Raw genomic sequence first — 19173 nt, forward strand, 5'->3', positions numbered from 1 at the left:
GTTATTGTACTGCCAGTATGATGGAACCTATGTGGGACTTCCAGCTTCTAGGCCAGGGGAGTTAAGACTCATAGGCCATGAGTGTGGCCCTTAACATTTACATTGTGACACAAAATAAGAAATACATTTTACATTATATATACTTACATAAGTGTACATATGTACCTCATATCATATCCATATCCATATGTATAACTGAAACAAAAGTCTATGAAACAGAGCTTACCCTTACTATGTGCAATGTCCTCTGATATTATCTATTCTGTCAATGACTTTGAAATGCTGATTGTAAACCACCATTTTATAACCCAATAAAGAGGTGCAATCCAGTTTGAAAAATAGTGAGCTAACAACTACCACTAAGCTGTAAGCTTTGCAACTTCCTCATGGTTATTATTTTTGTTCCACCTGTTTATAAATCATTATCAGTAGTAACATCATTAAAAAGAAATGCGTTATACTTGTCAAAGAGAACTCAATAACAGGGAAAAACAAAGAAATGGGCATCAGCACTATACATAATGGCTCCAAACCAGAAACTACCCAAATGCCCAATAGGAAAAAGAACAAACTGTGGTATATCCAATTCAGCGTAATACTGTTCAATAACAAGAATAAACGATCTACATCTATACGCGTCAATACTGATTAATTTCTTAACCACCATGTTGAGAGAAAAAAGCCAGACACAAACAAGTATATGATTCCAATTATAAAAGCACAAAAACAGGAGAAGCTAATCTTAATTGTTAAAAGTCAGGATAGTGGTTATCCTCAGGGAGAGATCATGGCTGCTGAGCACATGAGGGGAGCTGAGAATGTTCTGTTTCTTGAGCTGGGTGCTGGCTACATGGGTGTGATGAATTGTGATAACTCGTCAAGCTGTACATTCATGATACATGCACTTTTCTTTCTTTTTTTTTTTTTTAAAGATGACCAGTAAGGGGATCTTAACCCTTGACTTGGTGTTGTCAGCACCACACTCACCCAGTGAGCTAACCGGCCATCCCTATATGGGATCCGAACCCGGGGCCTTGGCGTTATCAGCACCGCACTCTCCCGAGTGAGCCACGGGCCGGCCCGATACATGCACTTTTCTACATGTATATTGTACCTCAATAAATAAGTTTTTTTTTTAAAAGATGACCAGTAAGGGGACCTTAACTGTTGACTTGGTGTCATCAGCACCACATTCTCCCAAGTGAGCTAACAGGCCATCCCTACATAGGGATCTGAACCCATGGCCTTGGTGTTATCAGCACCACACCCTCCCAAGTGAGCCATGGGCCGGCCCTAATAAATAGTTTTTTTTTAATCTAAAATAAAAAGGAAAGTGCTGAAGCCACTGCCAGGCTTTAGGGCAAAAACCCTGGGTGCAGAGTGAGTGAGAACAACTCTCAAAAGCAGAGGAGACAGAAGCAGGTTGAGCATCTGGCAACTGGTGCAAAGAGCAAAGAGAGTGAAGAACACAGGGAGCTTTCTGGGACCAGGTCTTTTGCAGTTCAGAAGGCAAAAGACCCAGTGGGCCTCAACCCTCCTTTAACAAAAGATCTGAGTGAACTGAAGTTCATTTCCAGGACATATATACACATGTGGCTGCTCAGAAACCCATAAAATGATTTTCTTATACAAATTTACCATTTGATTTTAGCAAGTCCTAATGTTTTTTTTAAAGCAAAGTAAAATTAATCCTATTGCTTCAAGGAATTGTGGCCTTAGTTTGAAAAACTAAAGACAAATTATTTCCAAATATGAGATAAATGATGGGTACCAGTACCATGATATATATAAGTAACTTGACTCCAAGGGATACAGCTCTTCTCTCTTGATGACATAAATTGTGGTAGAAAAGGCTTCCCTTTTTTATAAGTACTTAATTTCCCCTATACCAGGGTATCTCACCTGGTGACCCTAGGGCTCCAGAAAGCTCCTTAGTCATATGTCACAGTCTTGGCCAGAGAGTGGACTCCTAAGCCATTTAACAGAGTCAAATGTTAAAGGGATATTACACCCAAAAATCTTAGGTTGGGTAGCATAGAGGGCATCTAGGCTACCTAGTGTAAAAATTTCTTTTAGAAATCCTACATTTGTTCTGAAATATGAATATACATAAAAATCATATAAAGTGCTTATTTAATCTTTTTCTCTTTGTTGTTCAGATTGGCTCACTTCTTTTTTTTTTTTTTTTTTTAAAAAGATGACCGGTAAGGGGATCTTAACCCTTGACTTGGTGTTGTCAGCACCACGCTCAGCCAGTGAGCGAACCGGCCATCCGTATATGGGATCCGAACCCGGGGCCTTGGTGTCATCAGCACCACACTCTCCCGAGTGAGCCATGGGCCGGCCCAGATTGGCTCACTTCTATGACCTATCTTCAACTTAACTGATTCTTTCTTCTGTCTTTTCCAATCTGCTGTTAAGCCCATTCAGTGAACTTTTTATTTCAGATATCTTTCAGTTCTATTTGGCACATTGTTTATATTTTGTCTTTCTTTGTTGAGATTTCCTATTTGTTCGGTCATTATAAGCACATTCCTTTGTGTCCTTGAGCAATAATAGCTAGTTAAAAATCCTTGTCCATTAATTTTAACATCTTAAAATTAATTTTGGGGTCATATTGGGGTCATTCTCCACAGATTACCTTTTTATCTTTAGAAGGGGTCATGTTTTCCTGTCTCTTTATGTATTTGCTAATCTGGATTGCTCTGCACATTACAAATAATATATTGTAGAGACTCTGGATTCTGTTACACTTCTTGGAAGTGTTGATTTATTCGTTTGGACATTCTGTTAATTCTGTCTCCCTTGATGTGGGTGGCAGCTGTAATCTTTGTTCAATTTTTTAGCCTTAGCTGGGCTATTTAAGGTCTGTCCCACACATTCACAGCTCAGGGGTCAGCAAGAGATCTGGGCAGTTTATAGACAGAACTTTTGCTCCCCTTTTGTAACTCTTTCCTTTCTAGGCTATCCCCCCTCACTTTCCAGGTGCCATGGTCACCCTAAACTCTGCCCTCTGGTTATTCGAGCTAGTAAGACTGAGTTTTTACTGAGTTTGGCCACCTTATTCGGTGCCAACTAGGGCTTGGCGGAGGTAGATAAGCCATAAAAGCCTGTGAGCCCACCAAGTGCCTTTACTATCTTGCAAGCAATCCCTTCTTCCAAGGTTACCTCCGCTTGCTGTTGGTTGCTAACCAGTGCCTTCACACAGTTGTTTTTTATATTTTATCTAGCATTTACAGTTGTTTTCTGTGGGAGGGTTCGTCTCATAAGAGCACTCTGCCATTACCAGGAGGAGAACCCAGGCCTCAGGGTGCTTATATAAAACTGCATTTTCAGATGCCATTCCGAGACATACTGACTTAGTAGGCTCGGGGGGAGGCCCAAGAACCCACAATTTTTGAAGTGCTGCAATTGGTTCCACTAACCACACTTTGAGAAACACTGCTTCACAGCATTCCTGAATCATTCAGTCTCTGTTCAAATACTTCCCCTCACATTTATTCATTATGGATACAGTTACAGAAAATCTAGCCTAAGATACATTTATTTACCAGGAAAAACAACAAAAAAAATCTAAACTCAAAGATCAGTGTTGGCAACAAAGTAAAACTCTTCGATTCTCCTGCATAAGCTCAGACTCAATGCAGTAGTTTGTAAGTCACATCATGGAACCATGGGAATGGCAGAAAATTTTCCTAACAGTGTGAGTCAAAGCAATCAGGTCAAGATAGAGTGGGTTTATCCTTTGACAGAGCCTGTATAGGAGGTTCTCTTCAAAAACCCAATAAGGGGGCTGGCCAGTTAGCTCACTTGGGAGAGTGTGGTGCTGGTAACACCAGGGTCATGGGTTCAGATCCCTGTACTGGCCAGCTGCAAAAAAATTTAAAAAACAATAAGGTAAGTTTGAAGAAGGGAAAAGACTAAGCCAGTCAGGTAGGGTTTGAGAAAGTCCAGAAACTGGAATTCTGGCAACATCTTACAATGCTAGACTTTAAGGCCTCAAGGGCAAACCATACCTATTTTTTTTTTTTTTAACCACTACAAGCTCAGCACTGGCACAGTGCCCGATGAAGTAGTCAATAAATATTTGTAAAATGAACAAAAAAAGAAATTTTCTGGAGCCAGGAGGTTATTAAGTCAGTGACCTAAGTCAAAAGGTAGTAGGCATCAGAGAACAACCTCTCCTAACAGAACTCTTCTTAGGAGAAGGAAAAAAATTCCTAAATGGTAATTTTTTTTTTTTTGGTGGCTGGCTGGTATGGGTTCTGAACCCTTGACCCTAGTGTTATAAAACCACGCTCTAACCAACTGAGCTAACCAGCCAGCCCTTATAATCAGTAATTAAACACGATTAAATTTACAAGACTTCAAAGCCTAGCCTGCCTCAATTTTCCTACCAAAGGGAGTGCTCAATTCTTGCACCCATGTTTTTTAGCACCCATATCACAGGTAAACTTACTGTATTGGAATTTTCTCGCAATTCAGAATCTGTGGACAGAAGACTCAAGTCACTCAGACAAAGTGAGTGATTTGTATCCTATGAAAGAGAAAAAATTCTAATCAGGATTTATAATAGCATATCATGTAATAAAACACTCGATCACGAAGTTCCTAAGGTTCCAAATGTCTAGATGTATTACATGGAAAAGTATAAACCAGCCAAAGCAAGGGCTAAGTGGATTATTTCACTTTTGTAAAGTCTAATGTTCTCAGAAGAATCTCTTACATTTCTTAGAGATGGTTAATAAAAAGTTTTAGGATTATCTCCTGACTCAGACCCCAGAGTAACAAAAACTGTAATGACATGAAATTAGTAATATTTGTTTAATTGGTCTCAGCATTTACAAAGTGATTTCACATGACCTCGTTTGCTATTCATATAAACTTTGAAGTATTATTCTATATTACCATTTTAAATATGAGAAAACTGATGCTAAGCCAGTGGGAGTGAAATGCCCCCAAACACATAACTAATTAGCAGAAGACAAATCTAGTGCTTCTGAATTGAAAAATCAATGTTCCTTCCATTATATCACTGTGTCTCCAATATGAGTACCCAAGGGTTCCTTACTCAGAGCAGTACTGAGGATTTACTATTCAAATTCTCCTGCCCCAGCTAACTCTGAACTCTGGATTCCTAGAATGCCAGTTACAGTTCATACACTTTAGGGGGTGACACTGCTTGCCTTATGTGGATCAGATGCTCTCCCACATGCATACATTCAACAGATATTCACTGAGTATCTATTATGTGTTAGGCACTGTTGCAGGCCCAGGGATACAATAATGAACAAAATGAAGTGTCTGCCCCCATAGAGTTCACATTCCAGTGGAGAGAGAGGGGACAAAAAACCAAATACACAGTATGCCGGATGGTAAGAGCTATGAAGAGTAAGGGGAAGAGAAAATGCCAGGGTAGCAGTTGCTCTTTTGTTACATGGTTAGGGAAGGCCTCTCAGGTAAGTGGCACCTGAGCAGAGACTAAAGGAGAGAGGGTATGGGCCATGCACACATCTGAGGAAAGTGTTCCAAGAAGAGGGTACAGCAAGTAAAAAGGCCCAGAGGTATGAGCAGCCTTTCTTTGTTCAAGAAAGCACAAAGAAGACCATATGACTGAAGTGAGAGAAAGAAAAGTAGATGAGTTCAGAGAAGTTACCAGGCCAGAATGTGTACAGCCTTGAAACTATTATAAAGATTTTTACTTTTACTTTAAGTGACATTAGAAACTACTGGGGGGTTATGAGCAGAGGACAGACATTATCTGCATTATGGTTTAGAAAGATTACCCTGGCTGATATATGTATAATAGTCTGTGGCAGAGAGGGGTGGAGGGGGAGGAGAGGGGAAAAGTGCTAAGAAGCCCACTTAGCAGGTTACTACAATAATCCAGGCAAAAAGACAACACTGGATTGAAGGAAATAATCAGAAGAAGTGATCAGATTTTAGATATATTCTCAAGGCAGAATTGATAAGACTTTGCTGGCAGATACAGGGTGTAGTGGATTGAATTATGTCCCCACAAAACTCCCTGAAGCTTGAATGTGTCCCACAAGTTTTATGTATTAAAAACAGCCACCACTGTGACTGTTAAGAGGGTGGGAGATCCTATTATGGTAATTGAAAGGTGGAGCCTTAAAGAGGTGACTGGATTGTAGGACCATGCAGTAGTGACTGGATTAAAAATGGTGGTCAGGGGAGTGGTTCTGAGGGCTTTAAAAGAAGAGGAGAGTCTCTCGCTGCTCTTTCAGCTCTCTCTGCTTCCATCATCTTGCAATGTGAGACCCCTCGGTCACTGTCATGACCACCAAATGGATTTTGGACTTCCCAGCCTCAGAAACTGTAAGCAATAGATGTCATTTTTCTTTATAAATCGCTCAGTTTCAGGTATTCGGTTATAGCAACACAAAACGGACTAATACACAGGGTATGAGAGGAAAAAAGCAGTCAAGAACTACTACAAGATTTTTGGCCTCTGCCACTAAAAGAATAGAATTGCCATTTACTATGATGGGGAACACTGAAGGAGAAACAGGTTTTGACATGTTAAGTTTGAGAAGAGTAGATGATATCTGGGTGGAGTAGGTGGTTGAATATGTAAGTCTGGAGTTTGGGGAGAGATCAAGGCTGGAGATAACTAAGTAGACTCAAGTGCAATATAGATGACATGTAAAGCCTGAGACTAGAAGAGACTACCTCTACTGGGGAGTGAAGATATCCAGAGAAGATGACATCTGAGGCCTGAGCACTGGTGCACTCCAATGCTTAGAGGTTGCTAGCACTTAAATTACCCTTCGATTCTTACAAAAATGAGAAATTTGATTGTAACTTAATAAATGTAGCTTAGAAGACAAGACTCAAGAAGAAACTGATGCACAGAGAAGTCACTTGCCTAAGGTGATACAATTAGTGACAGAGCTTCGATTTGAATTCGGGCAGCCTGCACTCTTCACAACTCATGCTGTTTTGTCTCTTACGATGTAGGAGTTTAAAAACAGGGCTCTGGAATCAGACTGCCTGACTATATTAGACTCCTTACCAGCTCTAGATATTTAGGCAAGTTATTTAATTTCTCCTTGCCTCAGTTTCTTTATCACTAACATGGGATAAAAATAGTACTGACCACACAATTCTTGTGAGTGGGGCTCACAGTATCTGACACGTATTTAACATTTAATAAGTATTCATTATTATTACTATTAAAACTCAGGGAGGGGGAGAGTCCTTTTAAAGGGATCCTTTGCTGTTCAAAAATTGGAAAGCAGAGAATTAGAGTATGTTGTACCTCCCAAAGTCAAAATCACAGTATAGACTTTAAGAACCTCAATATTCAAAAGGGGGTCAGTGTGCTTCAGTTTCTTTATCTATAAATAGTAAGATAGTACAGTACTCACTTTTGAGGTTTAACAGATATAAGGCAAGTGCTCAATACCATATTAGAAGTAACAATAGTAAATTTATCCCAAGATCTCTCTAGAATGGAGCTGCAGGATAGCAGGAAATATGGAGGAGGGGCTTGGTAAAAAAGAACAAACAAAACTGCCCCAAAATTCCAGAGACTTGTTCTGTGGTTTAGTATCTTGGGCCAGTGGCTCTCAAACTTTTTGGTCTGCAGATAACTCAAAAGAGCAAGTGACTCTACAGACTCTGCCTTGCTCTCCAATGATGGATAATGGATGCATGAAGAAACACTAATTTGTGTTCCAAACTGTAATACAGATTTGCCATTTTATAGGCATGAATGGGAAAATAACACTCTCTTAAGAGCCTCTGGCTGACCCCTCAAAAGCCATATGGAGACTTCTGGTTTCAAGAGCACCTTCTTCTACCTCACCGGATGGAAATGAGGCAGAGCTGAATCACAGGCTGAAGCACAGGGAGCCTGGTGAAATTTCTGGCTTCCACCGCCCCATGGTAAAAACACAGATCTGGACCCTGATTTCTTCTCTCTCACTAACAGATATATAGCGAAGACATTTTAACCTTGTATTGTGACACACAAACAATTGTTGCTGTTCTGTGGTACCCAGATCAAAACAAGAGGAAAAAACATTGCACACCTCTGATCCATTGTGTTGTGGAAGTGCACTGTACGAATGTCCTTTGTTATCGTGACCTTTCATGTGACTTTTGAGACTGTACTGAGTGCTGAATGTTTTCTCACAGCCATTACTAGGACAGAAGAAAGGTCTTTCACCTGCAAGAATGACAAAGTAGTGTTAATTTTACCACAAAGTCATTTCACTGGATTAAGAAATCTACCTTTCCCAAAAGAGGGAAGTAAATATTCTTAAGAGGGTTTGGTATCAGTTGTTAAAAGCTGAATAAATTACATGTTAATCATTTCAGTCCCAAAACTTAATGCAGAGCAAAGCACTGGGAATGGCCTACTCCTGGGAAGTTTAAAGAGAAGATTAGTTTTCTCACAGGTTCTTTTTTTAGTGTATCTCTGTTTTGATTTCATTTCTTACGGTTAGACTCCTGCGTCCAACCTTCAGATCCCTTTTTCCTCTGAAAGAAACTCAAACATTACAGGTGAAGGCTAAACTGATTAGGCTCACTCTCTGCATACAGCTCTCCAGGTCTCAACAGAAACATAGATAGCCGTAAGCATGAGGAAGGTTAAAATCAAACCAAAACCTAGCCTAAACTCACCAGTATGTGTGCGGACATGAGTTTTAAGGTGGTGGCTTGCTGCAAATGCTTTTCCACAGCCATCATGATCGCACCTAAATAAGTTGTTTAAGCAAAGAGAAACAGAGTCATTAGCTAATAGGCCTTTATCTTAAACATCTCTTATAAATACAAACTAAAGCAAAGTTCAGAAAACTAAGATCAGATTGATGACAGTGGTTTTTGGAGATGGGAATGATGAGAGGTCCTTGAAAAAGTAAGGTGGCATATCTGGGATTAGAGGTAGCTGAGAGCACAGGGTAAGTATTTCTCATCCTAAAGGTAAGACACATGTTGAGAGCTCTGACAATAAAAGCCTTTTGATGAATTACTTAACAGTGCTCTATAGGCAGTGAGAGTCCATATGAAAAATCCACTGCTAGTGGCATATTAGGAATATCAAAAGTGGGTAAAGAGGCTTTCACATATGCACAGGGCTTCAAATACGATATTATAACAAAACCAGTTAGAACAGATAGGATGCAATGACTTGGCTACTATCTTCATTTATCTACCTGCTTCTTTATTTTATCTCTCCATGCATTCATTTGTTATCTGTTCTCCTAGATTGTAAACTCTTCAAGGGCAGAGTCCAAGTAGCTCTTTACATTTGCTGTAGTTCTTTTTTTTTTTTTTTTTTTTTTGTCCTTTTTTGTGACGGCGCTCAGCCAGTGAGCGAACCGGCCATCCCTATATAGGATCCGAACCCGCGGCAGGAGCGCTTCTGCGCTCCCAGCGCCGCACTCTCCCGAGTGAGCCACGGGGCCAGCCCTGCTATAGTTCTTGAACACAGCAGGTATTCCATAATTACCTATATGAATGAATGCATTTTCTTATAAGCCAAAATATTTTATTTCTTTAAGTAGAAAGCTTCTCTAATGCATTTTCATTTTTAATTACATATAAACATCATCATGTCTAAAGTCTCAGTTAACATTCAAGAAAAACAGCACTTTTAATCATTACAAAAATAAATGCACATGACTGGACAGATATTCCCCTCAGCGGCCTATGGGAGGAAAAAAAATGACTTAAGCTTCACAGCTTCTGTAGAGTAACCAAGTGGAATCTACTCTTGCCATTAAAGGGACCATGACTCAGGAATGCATCTATGTAATTTAAAAACACAATTCCTGCTGGTTAGCTCAGTTGGTTAGAGCTTGGTGTTGATAACACCAGGGTCAAGGGTTCAGATACCCATACTGGCCAGCTGCCAAAAACAAAAAACAAACAAAAAACCCCCACAATTCCATTTCATTGATGTCTAAGAGTTGACTTCCCTGAAGACTTTTAAATTGTTTCTAAGTATCATGATGAGGACATAGATGAGTGATTTGAGAATGGAGAGGTAGCATATTTAATGCCTTAAATATTTAATGCCAGAAATATATCAGCAGTATCTCCTGCCAAAATTCAAAGACATTGCTTATGGGCAATTTTCAGCAATACACCTACATTATATTTAGTAGGATCCTTACAAACTGATTACCTCATAAAAAATGGCCTATAATCATACCATAGCTGTTTCTGAACACTTACTGAATGCCCAGAACCATGCTATATGCTATGAGTGGAGAAAAAAGTAGATGATACAAGCCCCTCCTTCAAGCTAATAAATCTGTCTATTAAATATGTATATGTATGTTGAGATATATAAGTAAAAATGGATGATCCTATATGTGTATACACACATGACATATTACAAACCAACAAATGAGCAAGTAACAAAATAAAATACCTGCACAACTAACCCAAGCATTCCTACCCTTTATTCTCCCTCATCTATTCCTCCCCTCTCCACTTTGATTCTTAGGTAGGTATTCTTCCTCTGTGCTCAAGGCACTTTGGGCATCTCACAGTCTCGGATACTGTCTATTAACCTGTGGTTCTTTTCCACCAGACTGAGGTTTTTGAGAGGAGAGCCTGCTTCTTAGTATTTCTTTAGCACTAATAAAAGTACCTACACCATGTAAGTGAGTTTCAACAAATGCTTCATGAGAATAAAGGGAAAATGGGCTGGCCAGTTAGCTCACTTGGTTAGAGTGCAGTGTTATAACACCAAGGTCAAGGGTTTGGATCCCCTTCCAGCCAGCTATCAAAAAAAAAAAAAAAAAGGAAGGGAAAAACCGAGGCAGGAAGACCATCACCCACAGAGTAAGGATGCTCTTGGAGTCTATCAGCACTCTTCTAATCTGCAGCAGTTGGTTATAGCAAACCTGGAGTGAGCTAAGACTGTCAAAGAAAGAACTAGTAAAGGGAGTTTTCTTTCTACTTTGAAAAATTTCTAGAGTATATCAAGACACCCAGTTGAAACCTGGTCAGTGACAAATAAAAAACAGTAACACCTACCGAAATGGCTTTTCTCCTGTATGGGTTCGAATGTGCTTCCTCAGATCACTGAGCGTGGTGAAGTATTTGCTGCAGCCTTGAGATTCACAGTTAAACGTTTTCCCTGTATGAAGCCTCTGATGTGCTTTCAGCCTGCAAAGTATCCCAGAGAAATTCCCTTTGTCATAATGTACTACAGAGCCTCCCATGCCAGCTTAATGGGCTTCAGGTCAATTGCTAAAGAATTCTATACCCATAACATATTAGTATCCAAAATTTTTCACTAGAAGAGAAATTCAGAGAAGTAAATAGCACTGTGGTATGAGCGTGAATCTGGAAACGGATGGCCTGGGATTCAAATCCCAATCCCACCTCTTACTGGATGGGGGGCCTTGAGCCAGTTACAGAACCTCTGTGCCTCTATTTGCTTCTCAGCTGTTATGAAGATTAGCACTTAGAATCACACCTAGCACATAGTGAGTGCTTTTCAAATGTAAGCTATTGCTATTTTTTATTATTTTATACCCAATACTGAAGACTAACAGAAGTCTACTGATACAAAAGTAGAAAAGAGAAATGGGTAATGAGTGGGCCACTTCCCCGTTTCTCAGGATAGAAAAAAGTTATCTTCAAGGTGAGATATGAAAGAAAATTACAGAAGCCATAGTATGAAGATCCTGAGCTAAAGGGAGATATTACTTTATGCCAAATACTAAATCCCCAGGCAAGAATGTCACTCCACGAGATGCAAATCTAAACACAGATACACTATCATTTATAACCAACCCAAGATATGTCCATTTTCAAATAATAAGTTCCTCTAATGAATTTTAAACAGTTGAGCATAGCTGTGCTCTTTGAAACCCTGAAAGCGAACATCTCTTCTGTGCAAGGAAAAAGAGGTCTGCAGTCATTGCGAGGTCATCGTTAGAGGCTGGTAGAGGAGTGGAGAAGAGGCTGACCTGTACAGTGTGTTGAACGCCTTCTCACAGCCCTGCACATCGCACTCAAATGGCTTCTCCTTCGTGTGCACTCGCACGTGGATCCTGAGGCTGTAAGAGGTAAGGAAGGCTTTGCCACAGCCCTCCTGATTACAGACAAAGGTGTACTCTCCTCGGTGAGTCTTCTGGTGGGTGCGCAGGTTGCCTGCTGTGCTGTAGGTGCGGGGACAGCCCTCAAAGGTGCACTGGTACCGCTTTACCTGGCAGACAGAAAACGTCTCATCAATAGGACAAAAGAGCCACCCAGGGCTTAACCCCACCCCCACCCCTCACCATGAGATACGAATGATACAGATAGGTTTTCTTTTTTCTTTGGCGGCGTGAGGGTTCCACCATAAACACAGAAAACAACCTCTAACAACAAAGTGGGGAAACCTTCCTATTGATCAAATCACACCTGGACAACACATAATATATTCTAAATGAATATAAGAGCATTTTCAAACTCTAGTATACATCTATCCTCTAAAATGGACATATTCTGTTACAGTTACCTGTATTCAAACAAAATTGTTGTTTTAAGGCTTGATTAAACACCTTGCCCTCTGGCTCTCTCTCTCTCTCTCTTTCTCTCTCTCTCTCTCTCTATATATATATATATATTTTTTTTAAAGCAACCATTTATTAGAACCAACACAAGAGCATGAAAAGAGGAAAAAGAGAAGGGTGGAAGAGGGGGAGAGAATGAGGTCTGAATCAGATGTCAGTTGTGGAAACACATAAATGCCTACTTTTAAACATTTACATTTAAAAGGCAAACACATATATAGATCACTTATCCTTTAAAAAAAAACTCTGGCACTATATTTTGATTGGAATTGACCAATGTTAAATTGAATCTAAAACATCCTAAAATTTATATACTTAATCATCAAATAGTATTTCCCTAGATAATTTCCACTGCATATTCAAGTCTACAAAATGAAAACAGTGTATCACGAAGTTCTTGGAATATCTGGTGGTATGACATTTCTCAGACTACCAGCCTCTTTGTTTCCTTTCACCATCAAACTTCTTGAAAGGGTAGTCTACTGTGCCTCCATTTCCCTCAGTGCCCATGTATTCCTTGGCCACTTGGCAAGTTGGCCTCACTATATGAAATTATCCTTTTGAAATTCCTGCTGGAATTTTACCCTTCCTTATTTTCTTTGACTTTTGCAAATATCTCATTGATGACACCTTCTCCTGTCAAAAATCTGTCCTTCAAAACACAGTAATTCTTGGGGCACTCTTTATATCCTTCTCTGAGACACTTCTTTCCCTTAACCGCTAAATGTAGGTACATTCCAAAACTTGTCTCTCATCTCCCAAGCCTTCCTCGTATTTACACTGGTGCATCAAGTACCATTAGACTTGACGGCAGAAGACTGAATTCAGCACTTACATTCAACATAATTCAATATAAATTAACAAATTATTATTAAACATAAAATAATTTAAAATAATTCTACATAATTCTGATGTTGAATTATGTTAAAGCTCTTGAGCAAGTCATTTCACTTCTCTGAGCTTCAGATTCTTTATTTCTAAAATGCAAATATTAATGGTTGCCCTGCCTTTCTCACAGTGGTTTTGAGTAGAACAAAATGAGATTTTGTTTTTTTCATTTATGAAAATATTTTGTAAATTACTTGATGATATATATAGCAAAGTGCTGGTATTATCTACTCTCTAGCTTTAATCAACATCTTTATGTGCATCAATCTTTAATTCTAACCTTTTTCCAAAGCCTGAGTCCACATCTCCAACTACATTATTGCTATAAATTCCATAGTTATCAAACTATGTCCCAGGCATAAAAAATGGAGCATCTAACCCCTTTCAGAAAAAGTGGAAATATTATAACACCAAGGTCATGGCTTCAGATCCCCTTACTGGCCAGCTGCCCCCTTCCCAAAAAAAGAAAAGAAAAAGTGGAAATAAGTGAAGGCTTACAAGCAGAAGTATTCTCTGAATTTAGGATGTTTGTTGCTTGTCTGTTTTTTAGGGATGAGCTGAAAAGGTGTTCATCAGACAAATCAGGAAAAGAAGGGCATTCCAGAAAGAGGGAACAGCATGGGAACTGCATGGAGAAATGAATGAGTGTTGGTACAATAACCACAAGCACTTGCAGTATGTAAGTGATTGGAAGGAGAAGAGTCTAGAAAAATAAAGCAAGGCATCCTTAGTTAAGCTATGGAGTAGAGGAATAGGACAATGGGAGTCATCGGTAGGTTTTAACCAAGATAGCAACACAATTGGATTTGGGGTTTAGGAGATATCATTCTGGTAGCCTTTTGGAGGATGGACTAGAAGGGTATGAGAGTAGAAGAAGGGACAGAAATTCAGAGAAGAGGGACAAGAGTCCAGAAGAGAGATGAGAAGATCCTGAACAAGGGAAGTGACAGTGAACACCATGAGAAACAAATTCCAGAGAAATTAAATGGGGAGAAGCTGTAGTGACAACTGGATGCTGAGGAGTGAAAGGGGTGGAAGACAGGCAAAGTTGAGATCAACCTCCAAGATTATGGCCTGGACGACTAGACAGATGGTCACACAACCAATCTGGGGCTGCAAGGGGGTGGGGAAGAGATGATGAGTTGGGTTTGAGCACTGTCAGGACTTCCAGATGGAAATGTCTAGCAGACAGACATGGAAGCTAAAAGGAAGTCTGTGGCAGAAGCATTTGGTACACAGATAATAGCTGACTTTATCTGTATACGAAGGCAGGCTCAGGTTCAAGTCCCAGCTCTGCCACTTACACTGAGTAATTTTAGGAAAATTACTTAAACTCGCTAAGCTTCAATTTCCTCATTTATAAAATAGAGGAAACAAATCTAACTTTTTAGGGTTGTTACAAAGATTAGAAATCATTTGTATTAAAGCATTTTATTATTTTTTCCTTTTTATATAAAGCATTTTAATATAGTGTCTAGCACATAGTATGTACTCAATAAAATAGCTCTTATGAAAGGGCAAAGGACAGACCCCTAAAAGTTACCAACATTTAACTGATGAGTGGGAGAAAGGACTAGGGAGGTAGGAAGAGAAGCAAAGAAGAATGATGTCATGTCACAGAAGTCAAAAGAAAAAGGGTGTCAAGGAAAAGGAATGAGCAAAATGTCATGTGCCAGAGAAAATAAGGAAGATAAAGCCTGGGGAAATGACTGGATCCAGCAGCTAGGAATGCACTAATGACTCAGCCAGACTAGCTTCAGTAGAATGCTGGGGTCGAAAACCTGGGTTAAGGCGAATAAATGAAAGGTGAAGTGGAGGTGGAGACTAGAGATAGCAGCAGCACAAGTGGACTTGTGAGTTGACCACATTTGTGTGTGCGTGTGTGTGTGTGTGCGTGCGTGCGTGTGTGTGTGTGTGTTTTAAGTAGACTAGTTCTTGAGCCTATTTGGAGGGAGGAAGTCCTGGAAGAAAGAGAAGTTGAGGATCTAGGGAGGAACATAAAGAAAAGAAAGATATTTAAAAGCCTGCATAGACAGAAAATCCTCAGGTAGGAGAAGAACATTCAGTTTCAGAAAAGAGAATTGAGATAAGGATGACTGTGACTAAAGCGCGGACAAAGTTTTCTGCAAAGGGCCAAACGGTAAATATTTCCAGCTTTGTGGGCCTTATGGTCTCTGTCAAAACTACTCAACTCTGCCATTGTATGTTAAAGTAGCCACAGACAATACATAAATGAACCAGGAAGGCTGTGTTCAAAAAAAACTTTATTTATGAACACTGAAATTTGAATTTCATATCATTTTCAAATGTCATGAAGTATTACTCTTCTTTTAATTAAAAAAAAATCATTAAAAAAATGTAAAAACCATTCTTAGCTCAAGGGCCATACAAAAACAAGCATCCAGATGGATTTGTCCTATGTGCCATAGTTTGCAAACCCCTAAAACCCACGGGGATGGGGAAGGGAGGGGCCCTAATTCTTCAGTCTCCCTCTTCCACTCCCTCTCTCATCTGCCCAACTCCCAATATGATCTTGCACAAGTCTTAGGTTCCTTAGGCACGTGCTCTCTCACCTATTCATTCCTTACCTTTCCCACTGCTACACAGGAGGTTCTCCATAAGTATTTGTTGAACTGAATTACTGAACCACTAGTCCAGGCATTCTTCTCATATACTCAGTGCCTAGTCAATCAGAAGTCATCTGTTGCCAGAATAATTCTAAAACAGTGTTCTACATACGCCACCTTTCTGTTCAAATGATAAAGTCCAAATTCCTCGGCCTGATATTCAAGGATCTTCCCAGGGTTTCTTCCATCTTCTATCACATTATTAGGTAACCAGCCAAACAGAAGGCTCTGTCTAGGCCTACAGGCAACCATATACTCTCCCCAACTGCAACACTGAATTACTACTTCCCCGCCTTCACTCTCTCCTTCCCTCTACTGCAAATGCCTAGATTCTTTCTTCTCTGTGGTTGAGTTTCTCTTTTCTTTTAATTCAAGCCTTACTATCTCCAATGTCCTCCATAATCACTCCATGTTTACATACAGTGCCCTTCTCTGAATGCCAATGATATTTAACTGTACCAGTCAATGATATTTAACTAAACCACTCATTTAACACTTAGCTTATATTGTTAATTATCCTCTCATGCGTAAGTATACTTGACTTCTCATCAAGACTAAAAACCTCTTTCATGTTACCAGATAGGGATTTCAAAATAATCACTGACCAGTAAGGAGAACTGGGACTGTGAATGCTGCAATAAAGGAAACTGCATGTCTCAATCATAAAGCTTACAGCAATGGTGAATGATAAGAACAGAATTTCATTCTTAAGATGTGACAGCAGTTGATAACTTTATAAGTAACTTCAATAAATAATTAACTACCCCTCCCGTCTCCCTGTCCTGCCAAACCCTACTCCCATCCTGGTTTTTTTACTTAGACACTTCCAGCTTCCACTAAATGTTCCTTCCTCAAGAAACTCTGACTCTTAATCCCACCCTAAACTGGAATAGGTTTCCTTACTATAAGTTGTGATATCTTCTCGCATTTCTTTAAAGCACATGATACAATTAAGATGAAATAATCACATAATTAAACAATTTACATCTTTATTTTTAGTTGCTAGGCACAGCAGTATCTGGAAAACAGCAGGCACTAAATAAATATTTGTTGAATTAAATGAATGAATGGCTACTTCCTGGCCGGACTCTAAGCTCCAAGACAGCAGGGACCATGTTTATCTCACTCACTGGCACAACCTCAGGGACAAGCCTTGTGAAGAAGTGGCGCTTGATTCATATTTTGAATGAATGAGTGAATGTAAATGAACAAAACGGAAGCAGCAGGACTTAATACTGAGAAAGTAGTGACAAGGACTACAAGTGACAAAGGAACAGAGTTTCAAGGAGGATGGTCAACTAGGCCAAATGTAGCAGAGATGACTGATAAAGCATTTCTTGTATTTAGCCGACTCACAAGGTCATAACTGCCCCAGTACAACTAGCTTCGCTGGAGCAGTAGAAGCAGAAGCCAGAATGTGAGACAACAAACATCAGCTACACTTTCAAGAAACTTGGCTAAGGGCAGGGAGAGAAAGAGAACAGAAAGTTAGGAGAGGACAAACATTGAGAAAAGTGTTTGTATTCAAAGGTGGGGGAAAAATGAATTAAAAAATAAATTAAAATAAACAAATAAATAAAGGTGGGAGAGACAGGTGACTGTCAAAACAAAAGCCTACTCCCCCTATAACATGCTGAATAAATGAGTAATCTCTCACTTCATCTGAGGGAGACAGTAAATGGAAGTCACTCTTCTGTGTCTTTCAGAATCATTTTAAAATAGCACTAAATTTCACAAAAAGAGAAAACTAAACCTCAAACTGGATCAGAACAGGAAGTTGCAAAAAAAACATGTAGGTTTTCATGGTTACATAAAGCAGGCATTGCAAAATTTGGTATATTTAAATACAATTGATGAATTTTTCATTTATTCATTTATTTATTAAGGCTTATGCATTTTTTATGCTTTCAAAAAATTATGTTCCGGGAATTATATTATCCCAGTTGCTCAGAATACAAAAAAAAAAAAAAAAAAGCTCCTACTCCCAAGGAGCTCAAAGTCAAAAGGAGAATCAAACATACAAGAACAACATGTTTACAAAGTTGTACTGATAATGGATGCTCAGCATACTATGGGAATATACAGAAAAAGCACTTAACTGAAGGAAGTGATCCCCAAGCTGAATTTAAAGACTTGAGGGAAGGGTGGTACATAATTATTTGGCTTATCAAAATAGATGAGAGTATCTATAATATGAATATAATGTCACAAAAATTCCATTGTATAATAAAGAAAACTTGTTTCTTCAAAAGAGCTTAAGACTCTAAGCATGACTTTAACTGTCCCGTGTGGACTCAAACAGCTGCTGATTACTATGGTGAGGAGCACTAAAGATGGAGCCAAATGCTAGCAATGGAGGAAGCACGAGCTTTCAGAGAACTGACGCTGACTTACAACGTGTTCTGAGCAGCTCTAGAATAGAGAAATATTTGACAAAGATGATTGCCCTGTTAAGCCAACAAAATTAAAGAAGGAAAGGTGAACGAGATATGCAGAAGTGAGAAAATTAAACACTGGAACTCCAGAAGAAAAAAAAAAACTTTAAAAAATAAGGAAAAAGAAAAAAGGCTGGGTTTCTGCTGAGGAAAAAAAAGTGAGACTGGGAACTAGATTATACACACATTTACCTCCCTACTGAATAAGAAAAGAGAGTCCCTGATTCTGAGCACCTAGCATATTAACATTCTTATAAATGAATGATTGGCCTGACTGTTGCGGCTATAGAAACTGCCCTTTCCTCCCCATCACAAGGGACTTCCCTTCCCTCTCCCCGATATCAACTCTGTTCCCTATGCCAGCACTGATCTCCTATCTTCTACTCCATAATGGGCCACCAAAAAGCTTGAAGCAGAAATATAAGAGCTCTGAACTTACCCCACTTCTTCAACAGGCCTTCCATCACCTACCACCAGAGCTGAATTCATATAGCTATTTCCACACCCCAACCCTTTACCCTTACAGAACTAATGCCATCCTGCTGCACCTTCATTTCACAGCCACTGAGTCTCAGCATCTGATTCTCCCGTCTTTGCAAAAGTGGTGTGTTATGGTAGAAAGCACAGACTTTGGCATCCAGAAAGTCCTCTGTTCAAATCTCAGTTCTACCACTC

General features: G+C 39.5%; 1 protein-coding gene across 2 annotated transcripts in view; it reads right to left on the minus strand.

Annotated features, from left to right (window-relative positions):
* Positions 1–19173, minus strand: part of MTF1 (metal regulatory transcription factor 1) — a 43368-nt gene that overhangs the window by 13301 nt on the left and 10894 nt on the right. For both annotated transcript variants that reach the window (XM_063106122.1, XM_063106121.1), the window contains exons 3-7: positions 11961–12199; positions 11020–11151; positions 8653–8726; positions 8058–8194; positions 4460–4537 (exon numbers count right to left, since the gene is read on the minus strand). In XM_063106122.1, the coding sequence (XP_062962192.1) occupies positions 4460–4537; positions 8058–8194; positions 8653–8726; positions 11020–11151; positions 11961–12199 (660 nt within the window). The remainder of the gene's footprint in view (positions 1–4459; positions 4538–8057; positions 8195–8652; positions 8727–11019; positions 11152–11960; positions 12200–19173) is intronic.

Source organism: Cynocephalus volans, chromosome 8 (assembly GCF_027409185.1).
Source record: "Cynocephalus volans isolate mCynVol1 chromosome 8, mCynVol1.pri, whole genome shotgun sequence".
NCBI lineage: Eukaryota > Metazoa > Chordata > Mammalia > Dermoptera > Cynocephalidae > Cynocephalus > Cynocephalus volans.